Source organism: Muscardinus avellanarius, assembly GCF_963383645.1.
Source record: "Muscardinus avellanarius genome assembly, chromosome: 8".
NCBI classification, from domain to species: domain Eukaryota; kingdom Metazoa; phylum Chordata; class Mammalia; order Rodentia; family Gliridae; genus Muscardinus; species Muscardinus avellanarius.
Window position 1 is genome coordinate 118466423 of NC_137794.1, and position 19510 is coordinate 118485932.

General features: G+C 49.7%; 1 protein-coding gene across 1 annotated transcript in view; it reads left to right on the forward strand.

Moving 5' to 3' along the window:
• The window catches only part of FAM120B (family with sequence similarity 120 member B), a gene marked incomplete at both ends in the record, with an annotated part of 56297 nt that overhangs the window by 35611 nt on the left and 1176 nt on the right, over positions 1–19510 (forward strand). The window contains 3 exons of the mRNA XM_080700314.1: positions 9605–9811; positions 11285–11393; positions 14329–14421. Of these exons, the coding sequence (XP_080556440.1) occupies positions 9605–9811; positions 11285–11393; positions 14329–14421 (409 nt within the window). The remainder of the gene's footprint in view (positions 1–9604; positions 9812–11284; positions 11394–14328; positions 14422–19510) is intronic.

A 19510-nucleotide genomic window follows, 5' to 3' on the forward strand; every position in this document is an offset into this window, starting at 1 on the left:
CTTGGGAGGCTGAGACAGGAGGGTGGCACAGGTTTGAAGCCAGCCTCAGCTACTTAGTGAGGCTCTCAGCAACTTAGTTTCCAAATAAAGCATAAAATAGGTCTGGGAGTATAGCCTGGAGGTAGAAAATCCCCTGGCTTCCACCTCCAGTACCACCAAAAAAAAAAAAGAACATGAATTGTTGGATGGAGAAATTCTGTTGCAAAATATGGTCTGTGCTGCTGTAGAAGACAACGTGTTGTGAACGGGTGTTTTTTCTGTGCCGACTTTTTAGAGCTTTCCTGGTATGATTTTGGAGTACAGGCAGTGCCTCAAATGATGGTGGATGTGGAGAGGAAATCGGTCAGCCTGGGGCACTGTGCAAAGCACTGAGGGTGGTGGAGAAGCAGGCAGCAGGGGCGCCTGTTTGCTGCAGTCGTAGGATGTGATGGGCAGTCACTGTACACGCCAGGCAGCTTTGTTAAACACCTGCCAGACCTCAGGCAGGGCCTACGTTCACTTTCACTCCAGACTCCTGTGTGTCTGGGCCCCAGCTACTCGGCGCCAGCTCTGCTGGGGCCCTCTGCAACCAGCGGAGCCTGGTATTCCCACTACTGACAGCAGAAGAGTAGCCATTAGCTGTGACTTCTTGAAACTGTTTCCTTGTTGGGATCTGTTGTGTGAGGTAAAACAGCCATCTCTTAACTTGAAGATTAAGGCTCACTGAATCCCCATGGACACCTATGCATCACATACACAGTCTCATCTTCTGATAATGTGAGCCATAAAGATCCCAGGATGAAATGTGTCACACCATTGTTCTCTACAGATTTTCAGGGTTGCTCTTAGCTCTTGGGGCCTCTGATCAAGGTCCCATGGACCAGCATAAACAAGCTGTTAGGGAGTTGTTGGCCAACTGGGAAAATGGAGCTGTGTGAGAGAGACATGGCTTTCCCCCTGGCTAGAACCCTCAAAGAAGACAGACCTTCCCAAGCCCATCAGAGTTGCAGTAGTGTGGCCATCTAGTTCTTTGGTAACACCTGAGGCTTGATGTTAAAATAACCACATGCTTAGCAACAAAGTGGGGTCTGCTGAGTAAAAGGGTCTGTTTCCAGCAAAGGGGCAGTGGTTCTGGTATGATGAGTATTGCATCCTGTTTCTTGATCTCTGGGAGAAAATCCTTGACATTTAAATTAAGGAAAGAGAAATGGGCAAAATGTAGTTCCATGAAATGCAGCAATTTCCTGATAGGTCAAGTGCCCAGACTTGGAGATTTTCTCTACACTAGTTAGGATTGGCACTGAATTGCAGCTGCGGAGAGTCAGGTTCTGCTGCCTAAAGGCTGGTAGGAGGCAGATTTCCCCTGCCCCAGCATCCTTGTGAGTTGCGGAAAAGTTGGGTTTGTGTGCGAGAGAGAGGGCTGATAGAAGGACGTACCCTGGGGAAGGTGGCCACCTGGCTGGGGAGAGTGCGAGGAGCCTTTCCACCAGGTGGAGAAGGTGGGAAGGAGAGCCAGAAAAGAGCATGGTTCTGGCTCCAAGGGGTGCTCTGGCATGCTTGAGAGAAGCCTGTGGCAACCTTGCCCAGATTTAGCACTTGCATGGAGCAAAAGACTAGGAGTTTTCTATCATTGCAAGCTGTTGAGAGGAACCTGTTACCATCAGTGGATAAGTGGGTGATATGTAGAAATAAGTACAGCAGTGTTTTAGGCCCAGTTTTCCCTGTAGTGCTGTTGGTTGTGGGACATGGAGCCCCATAGGTCATTCACTGCCACCCCTGACCAATAGCTTTTTTTTTTTTTTACAGTACTGGGGATTGAACCCAGGCATTCTACCTCCGTGCTATGCCCCCAGCCCTATTTTTTATTTTATGCTGAGAGCCTCACTAAGTAGCTAAGACTGGCTGCAAACACACTCTCCTGTCTCTGCTTCCCAAGTACTGGGATTACAAGTGTGCGCCACCACCTCTGGCTCCATGGCCACTTCTGAGATGAGCTTACTTCTCTTGCAGCTATAGCTGTGCTGGGACATGGTGGAGGATGGAAGAAGTAGGTCAGGTTTTCTCTCAGGTGAGCCCACACCATGTTGCCCTTTCACTGTTAAGCTTATGTTAGATTCTGACAGTTTCAGCTTGTTGTGCTGGCGTGCTCCTATAATCCTAGTCCCTGGTACTTGGGGGGCTGCTGAGACAGGAGTATCACAGGTTCAAAGCCAACCTCAGCCATTTAGCAAGAGCCTCCTCAATTTAGTGAGAGGCTGTTTCAAAATAAAAATTAGGGTTGCAGGTGTAGCTCAGAGATAGAATACCCCTAAATTCAATCCCCAGTACCACTAAAATAAAGGTGTTTTTTTTTTACAGTTATTTTTTTTTTTAATTTTTATTTTTATTTTGGTGATACTGGGGTTCCTGGAAGCCCTTCTACCTCCGGGCTACACTCCCAGACCTATTTTTCATATATATTTTTTGGAAACAGGGTCTCTTAAGCCAGCGCGACTGGCTTTGAACCTGCACGATCCTCCTGTCTCCGCCTCCCAAGTGCGGGGATTACAAGCGTGTGCCACCACACCCGGCTCAACACAGTTATGACTTTTAAGGAGAAATTTCTCTGTTGAGTTGATAGAAGAGCTATCAACTTCTTAGAAAAACTCGTCTTCTTTAAAAGTAAAAGTAAAATAATTCTGTACCATGAAATCTCCAGATCATGTGTTTGTCTTCCTGCAAATCTAGTTAGTGAACTTGAATGCTACTCTCACTTTGTCCGAGACCTCAGTCAGGCTGGCAGGCTGCAGCCTGCAAGCAAAACCCGGCTGCACCTCCTGTTGGTAGGGCTGCGAGCCACGAATGGGAAGAGTCAAAGAAGAGTTTGTTGTGATGCGAAAGTTACGTTAAATGCATATTTCAGTGTCCAGAATAAAGCCTTATTGGCACACAGCCACACTTATTCCTCGGGTGTTGCCTGGCTGCAGAGTTGAGCTGCTGTTAGGAGCCCACGTGGCCTCTGCAGAAGGGTGCTGAACCCTGACCTCGGGCAGTCTCTGCAGCCCTGTTTCCTGAGGTGATCCGCCAGCCATCTCACCCCACTGTGACAGTGGAGGCCTACACAAGTATGGTGGATCTGGGTACTTGTGAGGTTTCTGCATCTTGTCAGTGGTCTCTGTGAGGGAGCTGAAGCGCGATGTAAGTGTCTGACTCGTAGGTCCAGCTCCACCTGCATTGCGACAGAGCTTGGGTCAGGAGTCTACCCTTGGATTCTCTGCCACCTTTAGGTTGCCTTACTGAACATAATTATTATTATTATTATTATTATTATTATTATGGGAACATAATTATTTTTAAGAACAAACTTTTTATTTTGCAATTTAAAATATAATGCTTTCCTTTTCCCTTTCCCAAGTATCTAGTGGCATAAGTGGATGTTGTTAACCTAGTACCCAGCCCAGGAGCCGTCCTATAGATACAGCTGTGCCTTTCCTAAGGTTTTGCCTATCCTCGATGAAGCATACAGCAGCCTTGCATTTCAAACAGAGTCCTGTGGTAAAGGGCTGAAGAGGATGTCAGTGGACTATTTCCACTAAATCCCCACCACATTTTCTTGCTTGTGGACACCTAGCCTGGCCCCTCAGCTGGGTAGGGGAGGGTTCATCAGTATCAGTGATGAACTGAACCAAATCCAGCCTCATTGCCCTCAAAAGTGGTGTGACGCATTCACTGTCACTTGGGCTGGTGGTAAGGGTGGTGCTGGTGGCTCAGGCGCCATTGTGAGCTGGGTCAGTCTGTGATGTTGTTGTGCTCAGTGCTTCGATGCAAGGTTTTGTCGTGTCAGCATCGTGCTGACCCTAACCACCTGCAGTCATGGCAGCGTGCGGGATTGAGGCAACACTTGTGTGCACAGGCCTTAAGTCCATTCCTTCCAGCATGGAAGCTTACTGCTGGCAAACACAGCCTTTGGGATTGTTGTCTTAACACAAGGTTGGGCTCTCCTGATCAGGATGCAGGTTGCCAGAACTATGGCCTGAGTTACGCAGGAGAGCAGTAGTGGTGTCCTTGTCAGTCAGTGTGTGTTGGGGTTGGGTCCTGCCTGTTCATTGAGTGGCATCAGTGACAGAGAATACAGCACATCTCACTTTGTGATCCTTCGTGCTTTCTCATTGGGTGTAGTCTGCATTCCTGCTTTGTGCCAGATTGGTCAGGACTCACAAAGGACAAGACAGTAACCTGGAACTGTAAAGACCGTAACCAAGACAGTAACAGGAAAATGAGCTTAATTCGAAGGCTGCATCAGGGTGCAGAGGTATCTGAGATGCTTGTGAAAACGTGAACTGGGGCAGTGGGTTAAGCTGGAGGAAAGTGGCGAGGAATATCAAGGACGCAGAATTGCCAGCACACAATCTGTGGATGGTGGGGTGGCCCCTGTGCCTCTGAGGTAGTGAGCGGCAAGAAGAGGAAAGGGCCATGCGTTTGGATTTGCAGTGGGCCTGTGTGGCATTTCTGTCTCCAGACACTTGAGTGTATATGTCTTAAGCCCAGAAGAGGGCTTGGAGACAAATTTGGAGACCAAGAAATATACAGGTTTGTCCACAGATGAGGATTGCATTTGAGCAGGGTGTGGGTATAAGAAAAGGAAATAAAAGGAATAACACTGTGATTTAAGGGCCCACAGGAAAGATATGATTGGGAAGATGGAGAGGATGGTCAGTGACAATGGATTATGGTGCCATTGAATGTGTAGAGCAGAAAATGGCGTCGCTCAGTGTTTCAGAACATGTAAAAAAAAAAGGCTGGTGAGCACTCCTGAGACCACAGGTTCCTGCGCAGGGTAAGGGTAGTGCCAACCTGTGGCCGGATCTGGGCAGGGCTGGTGCAAGGAGGAGCTGGTGTGCTGAATGTTGGCAGGAACTAGAGGGGACCACAGTTAGGCTGGAGAGGCAGGGCGTGGCTGCTAGTAAGGATCATAAGCTTGGGTGCTTGGCACACAGTTAGGCTAACCCTCTAGAGCAGGGAAGAAAGTCCCCACACCAGTTGGGAACACTTTGCAGCTGCCTCTTCTATTTCCAAGTGTTTGTAGGAACACTGCCTCCAGGGTAGCTGAGAAGTCTCAGAATAGTGGTTAGGTGGAGGGTTGAAATCAGAAGGAAATTAATATGTTTCAAAAGACGAATCTGTCAGCACTTGCAGATCTCAAAGGCTATGACTGTCACCCCAGCCTACTGTTTTTCTGTAGTTCGAAGATTTTTGTTTGTTTTTGTTTTTGAGGAGGGGGTACTTTGGATTAAACCCAGGGGCATTCTACCAATGAGCTATACCCTCAGCCCAGCCCTTTTTTATATTTACTTATTTATTTAAGACAGGATCTCACTAGGTTGCCCAGGCTGGCCTCAGACTTGTGATCCTCCTGCCTCAGCTTCCCAAGTCCTGGGATTATAGGCATGCACCACTGTGACTAGCTCAAGAGTTCATTCTTAATGCTTTATAAGTAATAAGCCCATGAATGCCCTTGGCTGTAGAGTCACCCTCAGAAATCTGAAAGCCCTCCAGCAGAGATTGCATTAATGTAAGAAAAATAAATACACATCTCTGCCCCTGTGTCTGGAGGATTCCCTGCCACCTCGTCTTCCTCTCTGATGCTCTTGGGAGGCTTTCTCCACAGCAGAACAGGTCCTGAGGGCAGTGTGAGGCCTGAACACTACAGCACTCCAGAGCCCACACTCGCCTATAGCAGTCTTGTGGGAACAGCAGGAGGCACAGGTCTAGGGTCTCCTTGCCTTCCCCATCTACTGGAACCCTTCACACCTCTCGGGGACACTCTCTACTTTTTCTCATAAGAGCTGGTGGCATTCCTATCCATGCCAGACACTGGATAGTTGGGTATCAGTAGGAACAGCTACTCGGGTTTGCACCCTCAGGGGAGACAGAGCAGGTGCTGGTACAGAGAGTATGGACGGCAGAGTGTGCTTTGGAGAGACAGAGGCAGAGCTGAGCAGAAGCTGCAGGCACACCTGTGCTTGGGCCTCATTGCAAAGGCACCATTTTGACCAAGACCTGAAGAAATGAAAGACATCGCCTAGACAGATACAGCCATGGCACCGCACTTATCTGGGTGTATGTCTGTGCCCCTGTGTTTGGAGGGTTTCCTGCCGTTCGCCTTCCTCTGATGCTCCGTGGCCAGAGCAGAGCAGGGAGATGCTGCAGGGCCGTTGGAGCGTGGCCCGCTGATGGGTTTCAACATATAATGATTAAATTCATTTCTGTTCATGATAAAGACTCAGCAAATAAGGCCTAGAAAAGAACATCCTGAATCTAGCAAAAAGTATCTGCAGAACTCTAAAGCAAAAGTCACACTCAACTGCAAAGTATAGGAAGTCGTTCCTCTCAGTGGAAGTGAATCAGTGTTCCTCCTTCACCATTGCTGGTCAAATGAGAGGACCAGCCAGAGGAATTACAAAACACAGGATGAGAAGTAGAATGTTGTTGTTGGTAGGTGACATGAGTGTGTATATGGACAGTTGGGAAAGAATTTGTAGACCAACATTTACATTAATAACATTTTTGGGGGGGTTGATACTAAGTTGCCATATAAAAACAAAACTCATTACAATTAAAGAAGACCTACCTGAATGGAGAGATGCGCTGGGCTCATGTAAAGCTTGAAGATGTCATTGTCAGCAGTTGGTTTTGGGAGTCACTGTGATCTCAGGGAGCAGCACAGCATGCATTGGCAGGTCACAGCAGTGCGAGCAAAGGACTCATTCACACAGTTCATGGAGAGACCGCAGAGACAGCATGACCAAGGAAAGCCTGGCAGAGTGTGTGTATGTGTATCTGTAGAGTCTGAGTTCTTTTTATAAATTCAAAAACACTTTCCCAGTGCCACTTGATGAAAAAGCTATCTTTTTGCCAGTGTTTTTCTCACCGTTGTCAAGGATCAGCTGGCTGTACCTGTGGATTTGTCTCTGTATCTTCTATTCCTTTGGTCTATGAATCTGTTTTTATACCAATGTGGAACCACCATATGATCCAGCTACACTACTCCACAGCATCTTTCCAAAAGAATTAAAGCCAGGCCTGGTATGGTCACACATGCTGTAATCCCAGTACTTGGGTAGCATCTTAGTGAGATTCTCAGCAACTCAGCAAGATTTTGTCTTAAAATAAAAAATGAAAAGGGCTAGGGACGTAGCTCAAAGGTAGAATGTCCTGGGTTCAATCCCCAGTACCAAAAGAAGCATTAAAGTCAGAGTACTATAGTGGAACGCACAGATCCATGGTTATAGCAGCATAGTTCACAATGGCCAAGTTATAGAAAATGTGATATATACACAATGGAGTTTTACTCAGCCATAAAGAACTATAAAATTATGTTATTTGCAGGGAAAATGGCTGGAACTGGAGGGCATCATACTGAGATAAGCCAAACTCAAAAAATCAAAGGTTGTATGTTTTCTCTCTTATGTGGAAACTAGTGATAAAAAAGGAAAGAAAAAAGACCTCCTGAAAATTAGGGGAGAGACCAGTACCGTAGTGGGAGGAGATCGGGGAGGGGGGACGTACAGGGACGGAACAGATGAGATAATGTTACGTGTGCATATGAATGTATTGCTGACTCTCACTGTTGTGTACCTTAAAATGCACCCATAAATATCATTTTTACAAAAAGCAAGCAGAACTAGTCTGCTGTGTTAGAACTTAGTGCTCACATTTTAGAGCGTGAGGGCCTCTGTGGTGCTCGTGATGTCTGCTTCCTGATCTCACTCTGCTGGCTGTGAAAATTCAAGTGGTGCACACAGGGTTTGTGCTTTTATAGTTTGCTTCAAAGCAGGCAAGTATAGAAGGGATGAACCCAGGAGGTAAGCAGAAATAGATTCCATTTCAGAAAAATCTACCAAACAGTTGTTTCCTAATACTCAGAAAACCTGCAATACCTACTGTTAGTGCAAACTATTCGCCAGTTCATTTGATATCAGCAAAGGATCATTGCTGCTGTGCTGAGCTGGGGACCAGGGTCTTGTCACCCTTGGGAGCCTGAGGCAGGTGCTGCAGATGCGCTCTGAGCACATCTTAGCAAGATGTTGGTGAGAGCTGGGACAGGGGCTGGTGAGGAGAGGGACCCTGTTTCAAAATAAAAAGTAAAAAGAACTAGGGGTATAATTTGGAGATAGAACTCCTCTGGATTGCAGTTGCAAGAAGGGCTGTGCAGTAGAAGGCCTCACAGAGAGGGATGTGCCCCGTGTCATCTGGCTGGGGCGCTTGCCAACTTGCTGCTTGCTTCTGAGGGCGTCTGAGAAACTGGACGTGCATTTCCACTTGAGGTACTGCTGGGCTGGCTGCTGGATGGCGCACTTGTAGACAGTAGCACAGCATGTGCCAGAGGCAGAGGACAAGTGCCTGGTGCCTTCCAGAGGTACCAGGCAGTAGCAAGCTTACAACAGGAGAAGCAGCGCAGGAGGAGCTCTGGAAGCAGAGGGCTTCACCTGGAGTGTCTTGGGGAAGCAGACTCTGACAGTATGCCCTGCAGTCCAGCTAACCCTGCCAGCCCTTACATCCCCATAGTGATGACTCTTTCTAAAGAATGCTTTTAGGATACTCTGAAAAGGAGTGCTCTGCAACAGAAACCTTTTGATCAAATCTTAGACTAACTCTGGGGTAATCCTGGTTCGTTAAATTTCTTAGAGTAACTATCAAGCCTTAAAGAGGAAAAACGTCACTTTTTTCTAATTTATTTCTGTTTTCTGAAGTATATTAGAGATGTCATGACATTGAAGGTAGTGCTTGTTAATTTGGTAAGGTGGTGGGCCAGCTGATGGCTAGTTCCTGTGTGCACGGCACATCGATGTGTCTCTGGGATGCTCGTCTTGCTGGCAGGAGTCGGGCAGGCACAGCCCGGAGTTCCAGAGCACATCTACAGCTCTGGTGCAAGGCAGACATCAGCCTTGGGAGATCCCTATGCCTTTCTGCTGTTAGTTCTAAGTATTCATTTAACGTTAGTAATTAACAATCACAAAACAAGTGTGATTTTTTTTAAGATGCAGTCAGCTCACCAGAATCTACAGGAGAGCCTTGTCCGCTGTCTCTTCCCCTTTGCCTTTAAGGAAGGTTTCAAGCCAGGCACACCAGTGCTTGAGAGGTTGAAATAGGAAGAGTGCAGGTTCGAGGCCAGCTTCAGCAACTTAGTGAGATTCTTTCAAAATAAAGGATAAAAAGGACTGGGAGTTTAGTTCAGAGGTAAAACTCCTCTGAATCCAATCTCCAGTACTCTGCACCAAGGAAAAAAGTTTTTATAGTAGTAAACCCAGTAGTAATGATCTGCTAGCTTCTTCCTACCAAACCCAGTTCTAAGCAGGGTGAGCAAGCGTCCTGTGCCACCCAGGTCCCTGGGCGAGCATGTCCAGGTCTGTTTGAGGCACAGGCGTAAGTGAGTGCCGCTCCAGAGACAAGGCAGGGGTAAGTTAAGAAGCTCCCTCACGGAACCTGTCAGCAAGGCTCCTTGTAGCAGCAGAGTTCAAAAGGCCTGACCTGGGGGGGGCAAGTGCCTGCCAGGCTCTTTTCTGAAGTATCAGTGCTGTGGTGCTGAGGCCCCACAGGCCTCTGACTCCTGCTGTACCCTCTCTATACACGTCTGTCTCCCCAGCTCGAGTACATCAACCCCAGAGCTGTGCAGCTTGGGTCCCTCCTTGTCCGTGGCATCACCACACTGGCCTTGGTCAACAGTGCCTGTGGCTTCCCCTGGAAGATGAGTGAGTTCATGCCCTGGAGCATGTTTGATGGGAAGCTTTTTCATCAGAAGTACATACAGTCTGAAAAAGGATATGCTGTGGAGGTTCTTTTGGAACAAAACGTGAGTTTACTTTTTTTTTTTTTTTTGTATGTTCAGAAGTGGTAAGTGTGAAGCCAGTGGCTCCAGTATGCCCGGAAGTACTGAGCCCTGGGCTGAAGGTCTGTCCTGGCAGTCACTGGACAACTGAACCTCAGGACTGTGCCTGCGTTCTCATGGGTGCTGTCCTGACAGGACAGCCAGTCCATAGCACCAGGGCATGCAGCTCCAGGATACACTGCTGTCCATGCATCCCCAGTCTCTGTGCGGAAAGGGGGCGGAGGCATGAAGATTTGTGCTCCCCACCAAGGGACCCCCAAGCACCAGAACAGCTGGGAAGGCCAGGCGAGTTCTTAGACTCATGAACAACGGACCACCTGGTGGAATGGGCAAGGTCCCCACCCCGAAGGCACCAGGCCATCAGGGTAGCAGGATCAGCTCTGGGGCCCGAGAATGAGGGACCAGCCGGGGAGGGGAAGGGGTCCCCACCCCAAGGGCACCAGGCTGGTTGGAGGACCCTGGAACGTACTGCCGAGGGCCACCTTTGTCACAAGAACCTCGGCTGCTGCCTTAGCTCTCTCCCTGCAATCACTGCACGATTCCTGGAAGATTCCCAGTGCGGCCCTCGCCAAGCTCTTTTGGAGTGCTCTAATACCCACAGGGACACAAAGGCAGTGTGATGGCAGGGGGTTGTACTTGGGTGAAACACTCCAAGTGTGTATACCAGAGGGAAAACATTTGGCAATGTATTGCCACCACGATTCCCCCCCCCCCCACACACACACACACACACCAGGGTATCATAGGGCTCTTTAGTGTCCGGAACTCACAAGTAGCCCAAATTATGCACAAACATCAAAACAGCAAAAGCAGAATAAAAATATTGCTCAGATTTAATCACTGCTGTAGCTGTGATAGAGGCAGTGGAGTCTTGGGGTCCCTGCATGGGTCACACCTTGGGCCTCTTTCCTTCTGCACCTGATCTCTGACCAAGCACGAGTCTGACAGGTTTTAAGAATCAAGCATGTAGAATAGAACATTCACAGAAAAGTGAACACTAGATCCCTGTGTCAGCTGCTGTTATGACGATTTCCACTGAATGTTCTTAAACTAAATTGAAATAACAAGATGTTAAGCGCACAGACTTTAGGTGAGATTGCGTGGTAATTGTCACAGTAGAACTTGAGGTTTAATTTTTAGCAGTCACTGTTTAAACTTCAGAAGACAAAAACAGGCATAGTTACTTTATGATTCTTTTCCAGAGGACTCAGGAGCCTGAGAGCAGTCTTCTAAGACCCTCTTGTGATCATATTAAAGGAGGAATATGCAGCTCTCCCTGCCTAGTACAAAGTGTGCAGCGATTCTGGCCAGTACCTTAGGAGACAGGGCCCCCTGGTGGGTTGTGTCCCATCCCCCAACATCAGACCTTGCTCCGCTCAATCTGGCCTCTTTACAGGATGCACACCCAGCTCTCATTTGCATCTGATCTGTTTGCAGAGGTCTTGGCTCACCAAATTCCACAATCTGAAGGCAGTGGTCTGCAAGGCCTGCATGAAGGAAAACCGACGTATTGTGGGCAGAGCTCACTGGAACTCACACCACACAGGTGGGCAAGGGGCAGACACTGCACTTCACCTTCACTTGGGGTCTCGTGCCAGGGATAGAGCCAGCTGTGGCCTCTTGGCAAAGAAGATGCTGATGGAATTGCAAGGAAGATTACCATTGATATGCCATATGTTAATTGAATGATGAAAAGTTGCTCTGGTGTTCAGCCTACTTCCCACAATTCCAAAGGAACAGAGGCCATGTGGGTAGTATTTGTTTATTTGACAAAAGTTTGGTTTAGTTTTTCTTATAATAAAGGCATATTTGAAAGATTTAGAGCCAGGCCTGATGGCGCACGCTTGAAATCCCAGCATTTGGGAGTCTGCAACCAGAGGATTGTGGTTTGTGGACAGCCTCAGCTACTACTTAGTGAGGCCCTTTGCAACTCAGTGAGACCCTGATTCAAAATAAAGAATAAAAAATAGGGTAGGGCATAGCTTGGAGGTAGATTACCCCTGAGTTCTATCCCCTGTACCACACAAAAAAAAAAAAAGAAAAAGAAAAAAAGATTTAGAGTGTAAAGAAGATAATTAAGATGGAAATACAAATGCCCTTCAGTTGTCACCAGCCAAAAGCAGGTGGATCCAATAGTGTGCTGCTGTGGTCTTTTCCTGTGCTGCTCTCTCATGATCAGTGTTTGGTGTGGACTCCTGTCCTGCTTCCCACATACCTTATCTTCTTTGTCGTGTTAACAGAATGCTTAAACTGTGGCCCGGAGTCTCCCACTTCTAGGTAGACTGCGGGCGCCTACCACTTGCCCTGTTTGAGCTCTCCAGCTGCTTCCATTTTTCTCATTATTCATGCTGTTTTGTGTTTCTCTGAAATAGAGTATCCTACACAGTTTACAGAATTGTGGACCAAAAGGTAATTGAATCTTAGGTAAAAGTTTCCAACTTGTTTTTCTGAAGTCCAATTTTATTACTTTCTTCAACAGCAGTGACCAACTGGTTTAATGTCACCCTTGACTAACTAAAAGTGTTTTTCTTTTTTTTTTTAAAAACTAATTTGATAGGTAAAAAAGTATATATTGTTGATTGGATGCTTCTGGTTTTTCATGGAGTTGGACAACTCACTGGCTTATTTGCTAATGAGATTATTTTAAGTCATTTTCCCTCTCCTCCTCTGGTTGGCATTGAAACCTATAGTTATCCCAGCCTGCCATTTCTGTTGATGTAGTGAGAACTCACCAAGCCCCTGCCTGCTGACTGTCTCCTGGAGTCTCGCTTGGGCCAGCCATAAAGGTACTACCCTCACAGCGAGCCTCCTGAGTGTGCCCAGTCCTGCTGGTTTTTGTGTATAGACCCATTATGGAAGGACAGCTGGGTGTGCAGCTGTTCCTTAATCAGCAGAGGACAACATCTTTCCCCAGTTGTAAACTCTTTTCTCTGTCATGTAACTTTCTCCTATCAACTACAAGTAGACAGAATTGAAGACCCCAAAGCAAAGGTTTGTTTGTTGGAAAACACGTGTGCTGCCTTCTCTCTGTGTTGCACTCCCATATGAGGTTGGGTGCCTGAGGCTCACTGTCCTGTGCACATACTGCCAGTTGAGAGGCTGGAGTGGGACAGGTGGCAGAGGCTTGCTGAGGACTACATACAGGCTGTTTGTGGTGGCTGTCTTCATCACTGGGACTTGCACACCCAGACTACTCTCTGGCTACTCTGACCACGCACGTCACAGTGGGGAATGACTGCAGGCACGGCAGAGTTCCATAAGTGCAGATTGTTGCTGCTTCCCAGCCGGCCTCCCTGTGAGCTGACATCTGCACTGACAGCTGTGAGCTCACAACTGCTCAGAATGTGGGGTCACGTGTAGCTTATTGTGCTGGGCATGGGAACTGATGGTCCCCTGTGGAGCCTCCAGAGCTGGACATGCAGTAGCCTGTGGTCAGGAATGATGGGCACTCTACAAACAAGTGGCTGAGCAATGAGGGTCACAGTCATAGAGGGCCAGCACAGAGGAACCCGGAGCTGCAGCCGGCAGGAAGGGTGTGGGGATCAGAGAGGAAGACCACTGGTTCTATTTGGGCAAATCACTGCAGTGGAAGCAGAACTGGGAAAGGCAAGAAAGAGCTGGACATGGGAGGCTGTCAGACGCCAGGCTCAAGAGCTGACGTTTTTATCTCCAGATTAGGGAACTTTTGAAGGCTTCTGAAGTGAAATCAGTTATAACACTGGGGTAGTGACTGCACCAGCCACAGAGGAGAGCTGGGCACCGGGAGACAGGCCGGAGACTGTCCTGGACCCCAGGCAAAAGGTAGTCCTCGGAAAGGGCCAGGGTCGGCCCCAGCAGTGCATGCCCGTCCTCATGGATGCCTCTCAGCACACTGCAAACGTGGTCCTCATGGGCTTCTCCCACACAGGTGCTTGAAGTCCTGGTGGCCTGTGGTCTGGGCATGTTGAGCAGGTCCTCCCAACAGAAGAGGAGCTGCATCTGAAGGCCACACATGTGTGGCCATGTCGAGTGCTCTGCAGCACACCTGTGGTGGGTGCCCTTGGTAGAGCACTGTGGAATATCAGGATACCAGGGGAAACAGGATACCTGCAGGCTAGCACTTGATCAGGCCTTCTGGTGAAGGCACGTGGCCCACGGTGAGACGCATGTGTTCATGAGTTTGTGCGAATTGGGAGAGCTCAGGGAATGTGGGTAAGTAGTAGGCCTGTCCCTCCTTCTTGGGATAGTCGCTTCTTGCCCTGTTGCTGAGGGGCAGTCGGTAGACCTGACCGAGACCCTGACCTGAAGGAATGTGATATCTGGCTGATTTCCTCAGGTCCTCCGCACAGGGCCAAATCACCGTGGAGATTTAGGCACAGACTTTCCACACCTTCTGAGCCTCGCTGCACCAATGTGCTCCTGTTAGCGTGAGCACTGTGTGGGGACTGTGAGGCTTGGGGAAGCTTAGTCCTGTGCTGACACACTGACCTGTGTCCCTGCAGGGAGGTGGGCAAGACAGGGCTCTGGCCCCTTCAGGACCAGCTCTGCATACGGCCACTCTGGGCAAGGACAGTCGTGGAGAGACCAGGGTTCAGGTAAGAGGCTGCAGTGTGGCGCTGCCGACCTCCGGGCCGTGCTCCTCTTCGTGGTGTCTGTGAGAGCCTGGCTGTGTGGTCGCTGCAGTAGGACAGCTTGCTGCTGGTCTGGCTGCTGCTGCTGCTGCTGCTACTGCTACTTTTATCTTGTCAGTTCGTTTATCGGTTCAGGACCCAGTTTTTGTGATTTACTTAATGAAAAGCTCTTACAGAGATTACATATAGAAGATTCCTTTTTCTAGTGGGCTGTTTAGAGACTAGGCGTGTTGGCTCTGATTACCGCCCAAAGCACAGCAAGCCTTCGGCGTTCGCCCAGCTGGCGTGCGGCACGTCACTGGGAGCTAAGGCACATGCCGCCGTCCTGGCGCTGCCAAGGAACTTGCCTCAAGGCCGTGGACAGCACTCCTGTCATCTTGGCCTGCACATTTAGCAAACAGACCACTGTGATTAAGCATGGACTAGAGTTCCCAGTGAGTGTCTCTGAGCTGCCCACTCTGGTGGGTGGGAGGGAAGCTGTGTCATTGTAGACTTGAGTCTCCTTTGGATGCATCCTTGAGCTGACACTCATGGCCTCTGCCCTTGCCCAGGCCCCTGCTGGCCGCTGGACCTCTCAGTAGAATGTCTCCTTTGTCGTCTCTGGGGCAGTGCTAGCATGAGGCCTCAGCCCCCCACTGCTGGCTGAGTCAGCATCACACCTGCTTGTGCGATGCACCTTTCTATTCAGTGTATTTGGGGTGGCTTTAATTTAGGAGGTCCTGCAGTTCCCTGGACTACCCACAGATAGAACCTAGAAACACCAGGGCCCATGACTTGCCATGAACCCAATGGCGCAGCCCTGGCATGGACGTCCTGCCACACAGGGTGAGGGCCAGCACAGCACTGACCCGTTAGATTTGTCTGTTTGCTGGGTAGAGCAGTTGTAGGCAGCTTGGGAAGCATGCACTGTTCTGGCTTTAAGAATGACAGGCCTCCAAGTGAACTAAGGGTGATGTCTAAGAGAATATAGGCCTGACAGGTGGCACCTCCCTTTCTCCCTCCTTCCCCCTTTGCTGTTTAAGAATTCTGAGAAGGTCTCCCTGACAAGCTCATGTGTAAGCAGAGACCCATGGGGGTGAGAGCAGCCACGTGAGGAGCCCTCTGGGCAGAGGGAACAGCCAGGAGCAGCAGGAGACCTGTGTGGTTGCAGGAAGAGATGGATGTAGAACTCGGAGCTGACTACAGTTATGCTTGGCCAGGGCAATGGCAGGAAAAGGGTGAGAGGTCAGACCAGGCACATGTCCCTCAGCGCCCAGAGGCCACCAGAACCGCTGAAAGCCTGTAGGCCTTTAGTGTAAAGCTGGCCATGCCACATGCTCCAGTTTGAAGACGAGCAAGTAGTTGGCTTGGAGTAGCCACTTGGGGCGAGGTGGGGTCCTGGCCACTGACCTGCACATCACACACCCCATGAGATGTGTTTCAGCAGCCTGTGCCCTAACACCAGACACTCCGTGAAAGCCAGGACTGTGCCTGGGGCTCTGACCTCTAGATGAGGGCGTTGGTACAGCCAGGCTGGGGAGGTGCTAGGGCCTCCCTAAGGTGGCCAAACTGCAGGGGCATGCGGAGGTCTCCTGCAGAAGCGACTCTTGTCCTGCAGCCGATGAGGAGCCACTGCCTGCTGGCCTTCCCTTCCCTCTCTGGCTGCAGGTTGCCTCCCCCTTCCTCCCTCTGTCCAGGATCCAGAATGTGGAGCCGGCTGCTGACTCGGCACATGTAGCACTGGGCAGAGGGAACCCAGTACCTCACATACACAGGTCCTGAGAACAGGGGTCACTTTGGATGACTCTCGGTGCCTTGGCCTCTTCACCAGGCCTCTGTCCCTGTCACTCCGTGGCTCTGTGATGCTCCGATGCAGTCTCTCCATGGTGGATGAGCAGGTGCTGCACAGCATGACCTGAGGTGGGTGTTGTTCACAGAGCTGCCGTGAAGGGTGGCCGGCCCTCTGCCAGGCAGAGTGGGCCTCTTGGCCCCATGGGATGGTGCGCACTGCAAATGTCTTCACCTCCCAGTCTCCAGAGGACCCACCCCTCTCGTCTCCAGCCATGTTGGCTGTGGTCAGGACTTCAGAGTTCCTGTACAGCCCACACACGGAGCCAGCACTTAGTCAGGGTCACCTTTGCCACCTCCTGTGCCTCATTACAAAGCATCGGCTGTGTTACTCTCCTGGCCCCAATTCTAGTGTTGTATTATGTTGGGCCATTTTGTTTAAGGGATCTTTTCCTCTCACAAAAGAAAACAATTAACTGGGCTTGTTGGTACAGACTTGTAATCCCAGCATTCAGGAAGCTGAGACAGGAGATCACAGTTTGAAGATAGCTTGAGCTACTTAGTGGGGCCTTTCACAACTCAGTGAGACCCTGTTTCAAAATAAAAAAATTAAAAAATGGGGGTATAGCTCAGAGGTAGAATGCCCCTGGGTTCAATCCCCAGTACTGCAAAAAACAAAAACAAAACCTATTTCATTGGTACCTCAATACAGTAGAAAAACACACTGAAGCCTGCCTAGCTTTAAACCCCACAAGAAACTGCCCGCCTCAGCCCCAGGCCTTGCGCGGGATGTGTGGATGGCAGGCGTGGTGCTATGGAGACTGCCATGAACATTAGCTTACTCTTTTCATTAGTGCAGTGGCAAAGAATGCAGGAACAAGTTTAAATTAGACTGAAAACCTTTCTTCCTTGCACTGGTAGGAAGCAGTGTTGTTTCTTCAAATTCTTCAAATTCTGTTAGCGATGATATTCAGGGTATACAGAAATTTTTCCTCATGCCTATTAAGACAATAGTGGCCAGGTGTGGTGGTGCATGCTTGTAATCTCAGTACTTGGGAGACTGAGACAGGAGGCTTACAGGCTTGCAGCCAGCCTCAGCCACATAGTGAGGCTCTTCATAATTTAGTGAGACCCTGTTTCAAAATAAAGAATAAAAAATAGAGCTGGAGGTGTAGTTCAGAGGTAGAATGCCCCTGGGTTCCATCCCCAATACCTCACACACACAAAAGACAATAGTGGCATTTCCCTAGGGCAGAAAAGGTGCCCACCCTCTTCCCAGCCTCCTGCTAGAGAGGAGCTGTCTGACTCTGGGCCCTAAGGTAACCACCGTACCTTCTGGGCATCCACATGCATGTTGGTATGTAAGAGCCCAGGGCCATTGAGTTCCCAAGCGTCCACAGGCTCAGTAGCCATCTTTGTGGCTGGTGTGAGGCCTGGGGGAGGCAGCCGTGCAGCAGGTAGCTGAGGAGAGGACATGCTCAGAAGTGAGCCCCAGCAGGGCGGGGGCTGGGAGGCTAGTTCTGCAGGAGTCCAGCGGGCGTGGGCCTCAGAAGGAAAGCTACTGGTGGTCCCATCCATCCAAGATGCACGTGGGGGAGAGGCCACAGCCATGCCAGTCATGTCCCTCCAGAGACCGTTTTTCTTACTTCTTTCTTTGGGTAACAGCAGACTGTGCTCCTGATGGGAATGGGAGAAGAGCCAAAGGACTGGCAGCTTCTGTGCACATGGGGCATCTCCTGATCCTCAGCTTGGCCTGTGAAATGTCCGTCCTTCTGCCCGGGTGCTCCTTCTGCCCTCAGAACTTGGTCCTCCCTGGCTCTGGGCTACAGTCACAGACGTGCAGTGGACGCTCACAGGCTTGGTGACACAGAGGTCTGGTGAGCTCCTCCAAGTGCCTGTGGGCTTCCTAATGCAAGTGCCCTACCTCTGTTCTCTTGGACATGTGCAGTCCTTTGGATACTGGACGATTCTGAGCTGGTCCACAGTGCTTTGGTGGGGAGACTGAGGGCTTGGCTCTCACTGGACTCTGGAAAATGCCAATATGTCGCATGCTCCATTGGTGTGCGTTGGGCCTATTCAGTGTGTAAATCTGTAACTACCAACTAGTTCACATTTCACTTCTGACATGTATCTCTTCAGGACACCGTGTGTGTGTGTGTGTGTGTGTGTGTGTGTGTGTGTGTGTGTGTGAGAGAGAGAGAGAGAGAGAGAGAGAGAGAGAGAGAGAGAGAGAGAAAATCCAGATACCTACAAATGGTGTTCAGTTCTTCCAGACCCAGAAATATTAGCAGTGATGTCGTGGGCAACAAGGTGTGGGCGCACGGGCACTGGGCCGTAGTCCTGGCAGTGGCCCTGGCTGGTGCAGGAACGTGTGGCTCTACTGTGTTTTCGCACCTCACTCCTGGCTGAGCGAGGGTCCTTCCCTTCCCACCACATGGCCATCTGAACTTCAGGACGCTTTGGGAGCCCAAGGGGTGTGTGGCCAGCAGGCTGCGTGCTCCCACCTCTGCTGTTCTGGTAACATGGAAGCAGAAAACCTGAACTGGCTATAACAAAACCTAAAAACTGCTGAGAGGCTGTGCCCTGGCTCAAGGCATACGCCTCTGAAGGAGACCCTGCTTTACTGGGCAGGTCAGGAGGAGCTCCAGGGGCAGGAGCTGGTGTCAGTGCAGGCGTGGGTGGGCCTGGGCACAACCTGGAGAGCATGTGCTTCCTTTGCACCTTGCCTGTGGGAGCAAAGTCCACAGACATGACCTCAGCAGGAGGTGGTAGTGTCTTCTGGCCGGCCAGTCTGTTTAAAGTGTCTGCTGCAAGAGCCGGGTGTGGTGGCACATGCTTGTGATCCCAGTGCTTGGGAGGCTGTGACAGGAGGATTGCACAGGTTTGAAGCCAGCCTCAGCTACTTAGTGAGGCTCTCAGCAACTTAGTGAGACCCTGTTTCAAAATAAAGAATAAAAAATAGGTTAGGGGGTGTAGCTCAGAGGTAGAATGTCCCCTGGGTTCTATCCCCAGACCCGTAAAAAATATAAAGTGCCTGCTGCACGCAGTCTTTCATTAGGACTGGGATACAGTTTTCAAGTCAGATAATCTTTTTCACGGGTAATTACTGGGATTGAATTTTGGGCCAGCACATGTTTTGTCTATTATGAGCCCTCCCACCCCCCTTAGAAGTATTAAAGTCTGAGAGTTCCCAGTATACAGGACAGTGTTAATAGGCAGAATTCATAGCACCTCCTAATGAAAGTGTGCAATAGTGCACCAGTTGGCAAGTTTTCAGAGCCTAGAG